Source organism: Musa acuminata, chromosome BXJ3-6 (assembly GCF_036884655.1).
Source record: "Musa acuminata AAA Group cultivar baxijiao chromosome BXJ3-6, Cavendish_Baxijiao_AAA, whole genome shotgun sequence".
NCBI classification, from domain to species: Eukaryota; Viridiplantae; Streptophyta; class Magnoliopsida; order Zingiberales; family Musaceae; genus Musa; species Musa acuminata.
In genome coordinates, this window is record NC_088354.1 from 17,821,824 (window position 1) to 17,833,897 (window position 12,074).

Sequence of the window (12,074 nt, forward strand, 5' to 3'; positions counted from 1 at the left end):
ATAAAATTATATTTTTAATTTTATATAAAGATCTTAATATTTTTATTTTTAAAAATAATTAATTATAAAAGAGATAATCTATAATTAAAAAAATAAATTCACATGTCTTAGGAGTAGTTAACCTATTAATGCAAAGGTGATTGGCCATTTGATGGAACGAAAGTTTTTTTTAATTTAAAAAAAAATAAATTTTTAGTAAAAAATATAAAAGGTTTTTTTTTTTTGGAAGGATGCCAATTAACTTGGTCGATAAAAATTATTATTAACCCTAATATTTTGAGATGGAATCTCGTTTATCATTTAAAGAAATATATATTTTTTATTTGTTTTATCAGCAAACAGTTAAAGATTAAAGAAAAAAAAGAAAAAAGCTAAAATATTGCGTGTGCAACCAACCAACCCATCTCGATGTGAAATATTTCTTGTTTTAAACTATTAGTTAGTTAATCGCAGACTTACGCAGTGCCGATCGAAACATGGAAGTATTCCTCGTTTCCCACTCGCGTTTCCGAGCTCGAAGACAAGTTCAAAGTCGTGGCCAAGTTGCTGCTCGTCGACGGTATCGTCATTGCTATTATTGCGATCTCCGGTGCCGTCTCTCCCTTCCATCATCCCTTTGGCTTTCTCCATCCAAAGTGGGGATTGTTAGAGCGATTCAAAAGAGGAAACCCGTGGCAGGAGAAAAAGCCCGCACCTTTTAACTCCTTCGAGCATCGGATGGCGGTGTGTCTTTCACCTTTTTCTGGTTTTGATGTTTTGGTTGGTTCCATCGGGAAAAAGATGGAATCCTTTTGCTGCTTTGGGTGACTATGATGGTTGCTCGAGTGCTCGGTGGCTTTGATGTGGTCGCGCCGATGGTTCCCTTGATGCGGAATCATTCAGAAGCGGACGTTTGTTGATGGGTCTGGGATTTTATACCGTCTGATATTGTTTTGTTTCTGAACTTGTGTCGAATAATTTGAACAGATTTGAATGGGTTTTTTCTGCCTTGTCTTTCTGGAGAGCGCAATCATATATTGCGGATTTGGGGATTTTGAGTTTTGAATGCCATGGAAAGCAGATTTAATTTAATTTAGTTTCTTTAAATTTGCTTCTTTTATTCAAATATTACATGACATGCGCACTTGACACGTACAAAATTTCAAACTCTGACCTCTTCCTAGGAGATCATTTGCTTCGATTCTGTATGGAGTTGACCAATTTAAGATGGTTGAGAATTGAGTTTGTCCTTTCCACAGGGAGATGGTGATCATGTTTAGGGAGTATGTTTCTGGTTGATGTTGTATTGCTTAGTTTAAGCTTAATAAAATTTCCATTTTCATTTAGAAAAGAAAAAGAGAAAACTTTTCGTTTTTATTTTCTTCAATGAGGAGAAAAAAAAAAAACTGATGGCCTAAATAAAAATAACATCTTACTCAAAAGACATAGCATTGGTTGCTACTGCACATTAGCTATGAATCAAAAACAAGTGATTTGATTACCCTCTGCCAAACTTGTGCCACGAACTTCAATTTTAATCCTTGCTACTTTAAACAAGATTTGTTGTGCATTTGGTAGATCATTGGGATATGTATGAATATTTCAAATCTGATGAGTATTTGGCAGATACCAGTCGATACGCATGCTTCATCTAAAAGACAAGTGTCTCTTTTATTTTGTCCTGTGATACAAGCCTTTAATAACAAAAACATGTTTACTTCTCTCTCTCTCATATGATTTTTCTGCATCTTTTGGTTCTTGATCAGACTCTTTTATCTGCATGAATCGTTGCTTAGTTTCTTCAAAATGTAGGAGAAAATACTAAGCATTTTGATGTTGAAGCGTACAGGATATTTCCAATTACGTTGTGCAGTAGGGAAATCATTATAGGATGTCAACATTTCTTTTCAATTTCAAGTTTTTTAATGCATCATGTTTCATAATTTTTTTCTGATATGAGAAAGTGTGCTGCATGGTTTATTTGGATGCAGCAACAAGCAAAAGTACCTAAATTTGGCAACTGGGAAACTGCTGAAAGTGTCCCTTACACCCAATACTTTGATCAAGCTCGGAGCAAAAATGACAGAAAAACCACTACTAATCCAAATGGTGGTACTGAAAACTCAAAGATAGTCTCTACTGATGTAGAATCTCTGGTCGATGCATCTTCAACTAAAACTGGGTCCAATCTTGAGACCACCAAACCTAAGGATCCAAGACCATTGAGGAAGGATGCTGGTAATATCAATCAAACTGATACACCTGTGAGTAAAGAAGGTGTTGTTCGCAAACCCGATAACAAGAGGAGATCAAACAGACAACATGGTGGATATCAGGGTAAATCGGTTGACAGAGCTGCAAATGATCCTCCTCCATCGGGCAAAAAGACAGCATTGGAAGGTACTCCAGGAAGAATTAGAACAACTCCTGGTGATCGAGCCTGTGGAACGGTAAGTACTTGCTTCGGTTGTTCTTCCTATGTTGCATGATTGAGTTGGTGCATATCTGAAGAAATCTAAGAGGCATAATTCGGATTTGATGAAAAATGAGTTAGTAGTAAGCTAATGTCGTTCTTTGGGTAGCAGCCTCACCATGATGTGACAGTGCCACCTTTTGCTGGATGGGATGAAAATGATCCAGCATCTGGTGAGGAGTACACTGGCATCTTTAAGCTAATAGCTGAGAACAGAAGAACTCCTGGTACTCCATATGAGCCACCACAACCAAGTGGTCAGAAGCAAGGAAGTACTGGAACTAAGGTCAGGACCTCTTCTTTGTAATCTTTATAGCAGAATACAAATTAGAATCATCTAAGCAATGGAAGTCATGTTTTCAGATGAAAGACCTCCTTTTTAACCACTCTTGTAGCAGAACTACTACTTAGGTTCATATGCTTTTGTGGTTCCATGTTCATATATTATCAGGAAGCCAGTTTCATCCGTGTTGTCGACTTCTTCTGTTCCTTTTTTGTTACAATGCTTTTTTCCTTCTTTCCTTCCCAGGCGAAGGAAATGCTTAAGAAAGAATAATATAAATTGCGGCAACCTCTTCTGCTCTGAAAGGAATAAGAAAAAAAGGGAAAAAAAAAAAACTCTTGTGCTGTTCATCATAGTTATAATGAAATTCTTTGTTCCTGCTCCAGGGTTGTGGGTGCTTAAGCTGGATTTTGAAGTGAAAATCTTCGTGGTAAAGATTTTGGAAATCTAAAGCTGCCAAATTCATCGAGAAAAGCCTTTTTTAGGGAGTTCTGTTTCGGAAGTATATATTTTCAGCATTTAAGCATAATGAGTGTTTATATGCAATTTAACATAATGTTCTTTTTTCTTATTTTTGCAACTGCTTTCTGTGGTCTCCTGAACATATTTCATATGCCATCAAATTTCTTGTTTATGGTTTAACTGTCATTCTTTAGTCGTAGAAATGCAGATTTGTGTAGATGAAATGAATTCAATCATTCAACATCATGGAAATCAATGAAGTATTGTATAGGCTTATGAGCTTATTGTTCATTTGAGAACTAGAAAAGAAAAAACTACATAGAAAACTTATATTGGTTGTGGAAAGATCATTACTGACATCAGCATGAGACAAATTCATGAATCCTTTGCATGAAACTTTTTTTTTTTTTTTTTTTCATTTTTTCATTTAGCTTCGTATCAAATATTGCAATTGTGAAATAAGTAGTCAACCTGTGGTTCTCTAAGAATATTTGAATTATCACAACCTTAGCTCATGAAGAAAAATATTCAGTGTTGTGAAGAAACAAAAAATTAGAAAGATAGGACTCTTTACATACTATTTCTTGAATTCAGTATGCTGCTGGCATCCAATTATGAGAACCACTCCAGCCCACAAGCTTGAATCTTGGTTGGCATCTTGAAACAATCCTTTTCTAACCCCTTTGACTTCCTAAGGGAGAAGCCGGATCGAAAACTTTCTTGATTCTTGATTATTCTGCTTTCAGATCTTTGGAGACCCACTCGACCATGTTCGGCTACCTTAGCTTCCTCAATGGAAGTGCTCGGCCGAAAACGTTTTCTACGACTCTCGCTTCCATCTTTAGATCATCCAACAGCTCCATCTCTTCCTTGCTCAGCCCTTTCAGTAAATTCTCAGCGTCCCGCTTAACTTCCATGAATCCATCTGCAAGCCTCTGTAACAGCGTCACTTCAGTCTTTCCAATCTCCTCAACCTCTCCTTCTATCTGTTCTACTTCTCTTATAATCGTTCTCTCTCCCTCCTCCACCGTTTTCTCCAGCCTTTCCACAAGGGGAGGCTCAGGGCCACAGGTATTGTCTGTCCTGATGAACTTACTAAAATCATGTCCAATACTCTTTGCGGCCTTTTCTAGTTCAGGAACTATGCTTTCAGGTAAAACAGCACTCTTTGTGTATACAACTGCACCTCCATACCCATCCCACGCATCATTTCTACCTCGGTAGTATACAAATATATAATCATCATCTTTGTTCTCTACCTTTGATGATATAATGTACCTGAAGAAGACATGGAAAAGATGATAAACTCCCAGTTCTTAAGCCAGGTAAGTGAACTTGCCAAAATTCAATGATCTACAAGCTCAAAATAAAAGGCTACAGTGACAGATTGATAAACTACTGTCATAAGCAGAGACTGATAATTGCATGTAAGGTTGGAATAAAAACTCATCCCAAAGGCCATATATTGAAGGGACACTGTTTCCACTTGACCAGTTGAATTTACAACCATCACATAAAGTAAAGTTCTCTAGCTAGGAAGCAATGGGTGGAACATTGGATGCCTGACTTCAGAAGCCACTGTCACATCTCATACAAATATAAGATTTGATAGGGTTATATGTTGGATATTGTATTAGCACCATATAAAGCACTGAATCCAGGATAAGAAAATCCTTACATGCATCTTCTTTTTATAACTCATTTTTTGAATCATCGGTGCTCTTAACAATAATTCTTGCATCTTAATTTTATAAATGGACATATACCAGGAAGTATATAAACCTTATGGATCATAAAATGGTTCAAATTGTACTGCTGCTGCAAACATAGGATTAATTAAATTTTACATGAATAATGTTCACATATATTTAAAACATGGCATAACCTTTTTGCCCCTTGTTTTTCCACATATTTATTTTCAGAATTTCCATTCTCGACAATCTCTATGATTTGTATCTCTAGAAAATATACCAAAATTTCATGATACATAAATAACATAAATTTTTTTTTTAAACTCTCCTTATGTTTTGTGTCTCTAGAAAATATGTTAAATTTTCATGATACATAAATAACATAAATATTCTTGACTGTCCCTATGATTTGTATCTTTAGAAAATATACCAAATTTTCATGATACATAAATAACATAAATATTTTTCTCGACTGTCCTTACAATTTGTGTCTCTAGAAAATATGTCAAATTTTCATGATACATAAATAACATAAATGTTCCTGACTGCCCCTATGATTTGTATCTTTAGAAAATATACCAAATTTTCATGATACATAAATAACACAAATATTTTTCTTGACTGTCCTTAGGATTTGTGTCTCTAGAAAAAAATGTCAAATTTTCATAATACATAAATAACATAAATATTCTTGACTGTCCCTATGATTTGTATCTCTAGAAAATATGTTGAATTTTCATGATATATATAGATAACATAAATATTCTTGATTGTCCTTATGATTTGTATCTCTAGAAAATATGTCAAATTCGTATGTTACATAAATAACATAAATACACCATGTGACAAACAGAACATATAGCAAACAATTAGGGATGACAGTAGATGGATTTATATGAATCGAGAGAGATACCAATCATCTTGATAGTGGAGGTACTCATTGTCATGATTGTAGAGTACCCCAGGCTGCGAAGGATCTTGTACAAATCTCTGGACGGCGGATCTAGTGAAGAAACCACTATCTGGTGTACGTATCCTCCAAGACAAATTTCCCACGAGCCTGTCTGATTCCACGTGAAACTCATGTAATTGGCAGTCAAATGTGTCAAAAGTAGGATTTAGGCCGCTTGTTATGTACCACTTCCCACTGAAATCTGATATATTAAACGTTCTGACAACAACAGATGGATCGGGCACAGGAAACTCTCCGACATTTGATTTTCTTGGAACACATTTCTTACGTGAGACTGCACAGTCATTGAATTCATCTACAACACTGTTCTCAAACAGGTCCCCACATTTAATCTGCAGGATATAAGAGCTAAAGCAAAGTCAAATAAATAATTTTCAGCATATGTAATTATGCATGCTCAACAGGAAGAAAAGAAAAGAAAAGGGGAAACCTGGCATTCAGTCTCATCGGGCCTATCATTGCAGGTTTGCAGACATGCAACATTTGCAGCGCAAGAAGGGTTAGCAATGCACTTTGCTAGTTCCACCCTGAGGAAAGAGAAAAGAGCATGTATGGCAATTGAATAATCATGTTCATTGCAACCAACAAGAAGATTAACCATTTGTTTGGCCTTGGAGATATGTGGGCCAACTTTGCTTAATCTTCCCTGAATTCCATTTTTATATCTACCATTTCAAAGTAGCACCTTGCTTGATGTTTTATGAACTTTAAACTGCATATTTAGTCAGGTGGTTATCTTTCCCGGTTTAGTCTTCTATATTTGATAGGAGGTTTCACTCTTATCAACTTGCTAACTACACAATAAGAACTAAGAGAACATGGTAGGGCAAATGATAGCTGAAGCCTCCCTAACTAAGAGAACATGTGGTGTCAACCAAGGATTGTCATGCCAATTGGTAGAGAAAAGATCCAAGTGTTGGCATAAACCTTGTTGACCATGCCAGAGGTGCTGACACAATACTATATGGTGCCGAAAAGGTCTCGGCAGACTCACACGCCAGGAAACAACAATCCTTGTTGTTAACACATAAAAACAGAACTTATGGGTATCTTGTCTTGGGAACAGCCACAAACCATCTCTATAAATCCAATATTGCACATCCGAAATTCTATAATAAAAATGCAAATATAGACTAAGAATCCAAATAAGTAGCAGCAATAAAATCTTATATCAACATAATCTTCCACCTTTTCAAGTTGAAAGCATGCTAGTATCAATAAATCAACGCATCAATTATCTCTGGTGTTTAGTTTTGTAGAATAAGAACAATATTTGTATCTCTTGTTAGAATGTTGTCTATTTAAAATAAATTACAAGTGAATTATAATTAGATCCCAAATCGTAATTCAAAACTATAGATACCTACTTTGAATCCATCATTGGCAAGTCTTAGGTGCAATTCTTGGCCATCTAATAAAGAAACTATGAAATAAATTTTTGTAAAAGAAGAAGAGGAAGATATCTAGAATACATCATTGACAAGTCTTAGGTGCATAACCTTAAAAGTTTAGCATCGACAAACTCAAATTTCATGGTAACAAGCCATTTCTGATCTTTAAATTTTATATCAAGTAACTAATAATTTTATATAAATTGATAAATGATCAAAAAGATTAACTAATAATTTGTGCTTAAAGTGAGAATTTTGAAGTGGTGGTGGTTATGGGCAATGCAGAAAAGAGGGAAACAATACTTGTTATGAACAGTCTGTTCTATAGAATGCTTGATTCATAGGTCAATGGCTAGAAAAAAGACAGAGGAAGAGAAATACAAAAAAAGGAGAGAGAGAGAGAGAGAGAGAGAGAGAAAAGAAAGATGACAATTACACAAGGTTTCTGTAAGTTGGACATGGAGGAGAACAGAAAAGTAAGGAACCAAATTCTCAAACCTAGCGCATAAAAGAATATGCAAGTCTTTTGATTGAGTTTTCGAAAAACTCCAATACAAAATTTAACCCAATAGGCAATCTGATAACAAAGAGAACCGACTCACAAACTGAAATGAAATAGGCTCAACACAAGTAAGATGTGAATATTTGTCTGAATAAATACAGAAAAATAGACAAATTCTAATGAAAACTAACAATAACGAATGCTCCAAAAGCCATACATGTCGATACAAACTCGATAGAAAGGTCTGTCAAAATCCCAGATCAGCTAGTAAGTACCAAAATCCATGAATGTAAGTGTAAAATCCATGTCGAACTCAACAAGAAGTGTTTGTTGTTACTACTTTGTGATTATATGCTGTGGTTAAATTAAAAAGTTCAGAATAGACATTTTTTAAAGCAAGCAACACAGTTACAGCAGTGAAAGAAACATAAGGTTGGTTGGGGAGGAGGGAGCAGGAGAGAATGTTTTAGCTCAGACAAAACTACCTGCATTCCTTCAATAGGCAAGAACATGTCTTGAGGGAATCAACTGCCTCAGCTGATGGCACAAATAGAAGAGTACACGCTAGCAACCCTGTTATAGTTGTTACATACAACTGATTCCACTTGTTAACTATGGTAGACAAAAGCAATGTTGACGATTCAGTTTCTTCTTCAACCTATGAAAAACACAGATTTAGATGGTTATTAGATGTGTAAATTGAAAATATACATAAAAAATTCTTTATAGTGTCACTCTTTGACAGATACCTTATATGTACATAAAGAAGACCTGCTTGCCACTACAATATTGGATGCAGTACTATTAAAGACAGCTTGCCTCCTGAACTCCAATCGACAGCAATTCATCTGAGATTTACGCCACATGATCCTTGGTATTCCTCTGTTGGACCACGATTTTACCTTCTTCGAAAATGAATGGTACGTAGAGATGCTCCAAGGTATCTTTCCATTAAGCATAGGAAACTGTTTGACATGCGGAACAAAGCTTCTATTCGTGGAGAAACCAATTGTAAAGAGGCCAGATTTCATATCTATGACTGAAAAATGGCAAAGCAAGAGTGACTTACAGAAGTCAAATTACAAAATAACCTTAACTTTCAACTTCAACTAAAAACATGGGTTATCTTGATGCTGTATTCTTCTTCTTATTTCAGATTCTGCTTCAAAAATCTGTCATCTATTTCAACTTTTAATGGATATAAGTATCACTTAGAGATTCAAATATTAACTACGGAACCTATATGCATTATGCAAAAGGCCAAGAAACAAACATTGGTAGGAAGCAATAATCCCATCATGCTCAAGGTCCCGAATGACGGACCTTCCGGTTCATCACCACCCCGAAACCCAACCAAAACAAAGAACCCGAATCGATGCGCCAAGGAACCATGCAACCCTTAGATGATTAAAATCACAGCCCTAGTATACTCGATCTTTGATTCTTACAAGTAGCGACACCAAAAACCTATAAATCGTCAAAGCACACAGCGAAAAGGAACCCTAATGGTGCAAAGCGAACGGAGCATTAAAAGAAGAGGGAAAAGGTTTAATATTACTCTGCGAAAGATCGGAGCGGGTGTTCTCATATCGGTACGAACCTGCGAAAAAAAGGGGAAATCTGCAATGGTTAGGGATCCGAATAGTTCTTCTCAGAGACGTCGAGGGATTTGGTTTATGGCGGGAGGATCAATTTGATAGACGAATAGCAGAGAGAAATGAGTGACGGGGAATCGGATAAGAGAGCAGCTTACGGTGGAGTGGCGCGGAACGTGGAAGCGTACGGCTCTTACGGGTAGCTATTTCCCACAAGTCATACGCGATGACGTGGGAGAGGGTCGAGCCTTAGGATTCTGACCATATAACTAACTCTACAACAATCAGTTAGACAATTTAAAGTATGTTTTTTTAGTACACTTCGCTGTACTCCACTGCCAGAAATCAGTTGTGGATTTCTAACGGACTAATCCACGTCATTACAGTTAATTCATCACTAACAAAGAGAATAAACATACGATGCGTAATGATAAGGTATATTTTGGCTGGTCAGCAAGGGGAGCACTCCCACACGCTAAGTCAGAATCCGTTCTGAGGTACTGTTTGGCATGTCTTGTCCCGGAGGCTCAGGGTGGCGCCGTCTGACGTCATCCCGCGTGTCCCGGACAGCGATCGCACAGTACCATCTCATCCCCCGAGGTCATTATTGTCTTCGCTCTCGGTTCCTCCCCAATGGTGACAGGGAGGACCATGGTCCCGAGCGGGGAGATGGAATCTCCCGTAAATCCGGTGAGTGCTGATGCCATGGGGGTGGGGTCTCCCTCGGTCAAACCGAGCTTCTTGAAGGCGTCGGAGTAAAGGACGTCAGCGGAACTCCCGGTGTTGACCATCACCCTTTTGACTCGAGAGTTAGCGATCCGGATGGAGATCACTAGAGCATCATCATGATGGGAGTGCTCGACTTTTTTGGCCTCGAAAGTGATTTCTGGCTCGAGCTCGGGCCGGGGACGTTTCTCAACCGTACCGCGGGCATAGGCCTTCCTCGCCGCAGAGCTATCGTCGCCGGCTACTGGTCCTCCAGAGATGACGTCGATTTGTCTTTCAACGGGTCCCCTGTTAGGATCAGAGCAGCACTAAGAGGGGGGGGGGGGGGTGAATTAGTGCAGCGAATTAAAACTCGTAAGTTTAAAAAAGATTTCGTAAATGCGTAGAGATTTCAATTCGTCAATGACTTGGAGAAAGTAGCTCGAGTAAAGTGAGAAGATGAAAACCGAAAACTTGCTGCTATATAAATAATGGTTTCAAAAAGGTAAGAACTCACACATTCAAGGAATGCACCAATTTAAAGTGGTTCGGTCAAAATGACCTACATCTACTTGCGAAGCCTTCTTCAATGAGGCTCCCAACTTTTACTAGCAAATCACTTTGAAGGGGAAGGACAAATACCCCTCTTACAACCTTTTACAAGTGGTTCACACTCTTACAAATTTTCAAAGAGAAAGAGGGAGGTGAACACTCAAGCTATTGAAAACAAAAACTTGCTAAAGACTTTGCTAAGACTTTTATCTCAATCTCTTGCTTCTCAAAGGTTGTTATCTTAGCTGAGAATAGAGGGGTATTTATAGGCCCCAAGAGGATTCAAATTTGGGCTCAAAATTTTGAATTCTCTTGGGTTTCCGAGGCTGGCGGTGCCATCGCCTGTCGGTGGCGGTGCCACCGCCGGACCTCTCGGGTGCTGGGCGGTGCCACCGCTCAGTCCAGCGGTGCCACCGTTCAGTTCTCGAGTTCTGGGCGGTGCCACCGCCTAATCTGGCGATGCCACCGCCTACACTATTTCAGCTCATTGGTTGGGCTCCAAACTTGGCCCAAACCAGTCCGAACTCGGGCCCAATTGGCCCCTACTTGAGTTATAGGATTAACACCTAATCCTAACCCTAATTAATATGCTAACTATGAATTTAAAGATATTTTCTAAGCTATTACAAAGTCCGTAAGTCAAGACTTCTTCCGACGAGCTTCCAGCGAACTTTCGGCGGTCATCCGATAAACTCTCGGAAAACATTCTGTGGACTCCCGGCAAGCTCCTAGACTTCATGATTTGATCTTAGCGAGTTCCAACGAGCTTCTTCGGCAAGCTCCGACCTTTCTCGGCGAGCTCCGTGAACTTCCAACGAACCTTCTGCTAGTCATAGGTGCCCAGCAAGCCAATCACGTGAGTGATGGCACGTGTGACTTGATACAGAATCTTTTTGCTTATTATATTTTGGCGTATATCACTTTATAATTATTGCATATATGCATATATATATATTGTGATGTCCTTGGATTTGTGCAATGGGAATCGGATCGTGATGAGATCACGATAATGAGATCGATTCACCTTTAAACACTTATCCTAAATAATCCCGATCATAGGTTACTCGAGAGGGACATCATGATAACCGGACAGACTGGTATGCTGTATACCCGTCCATATGATGGATGCAGCCGGTCTCATAGTTGCTCGTGTAGGGACACTAGGGATACAGTACAAGTGCTCATTGGAGAATGAGTTTCACTGATTGATCCGCTTACGGAATGCTGGATGGTTGATGATGCCTTATTGTCAGACAGCGATTCCGTAGTTTTAGTGGTGTATCTGGTCCTTAGGCTTGAGTCACCAAGGATGTCCTGTATGAGTGCTCCACTCTTTGATACCAGACTTATATGTTTGGTTGTCCCAGATCTAGTACAGCTGGTCATTAGGAGTGGTAGTCGACCTTACGAGGGCTATTGAGTGTCAATAGAGGATCATCCACTCTCGGCGTCATGAGAGGAATATCCC

General features: G+C 38.3%; 2 protein-coding genes across 3 annotated transcripts; one reads left to right on the top strand and one right to left on the bottom strand.

Moving 5' to 3' along the window:
- The first annotated feature begins 469 nt into the window (after window positions 1-469).
- Window positions 470-3,377, top strand: LOC103975089 (RPM1-interacting protein 4). The gene is made up of 4 exons (XM_009390000.3): window positions 470-723; window positions 1,971-2,429; window positions 2,565-2,738; window positions 3,122-3,377. The coding sequence occupies exons 1-4, from the start codon at window positions 718-720 to the stop codon at window positions 3,152-3,154; spliced, it is 672 nt and encodes a 223-aa protein (XP_009388275.1). The 5' UTR covers window positions 470-717; the 3' UTR covers window positions 3,155-3,377.
- A 294-nt stretch (window positions 3,378-3,671) lies between these two features.
- Window positions 3,672-9,501, bottom strand: LOC103974860 (violaxanthin de-epoxidase, chloroplastic-like). Of its 2 annotated transcripts, none has more exons than XM_065156961.1 (6): window positions 9,355-9,501; window positions 8,504-8,793; window positions 8,240-8,412; window positions 6,292-6,388; window positions 5,802-6,193; window positions 3,672-4,475 (listed from the first exon to the last, which is right to left on the bottom strand). In XM_065156961.1, the coding sequence occupies exons 2-6, from the start codon at window positions 8,783-8,785 to the stop codon at window positions 3,974-3,976; spliced, it is 1,446 nt and encodes a 481-aa protein (XP_065013033.1). In that variant the 5' UTR covers window positions 8,786-8,793; window positions 9,355-9,501; the 3' UTR covers window positions 3,672-3,973. The 2 variants fall into 2 exon arrangements, with proteins under 2 accessions (XP_065013033.1, XP_065013034.1); XM_065156962.1 differs by lacking the exon at window positions 9,355-9,501 and adding an exon at window positions 9,313-9,336.
- Window positions 9,502-12,074: the final 2,573 nt, after the last annotated feature.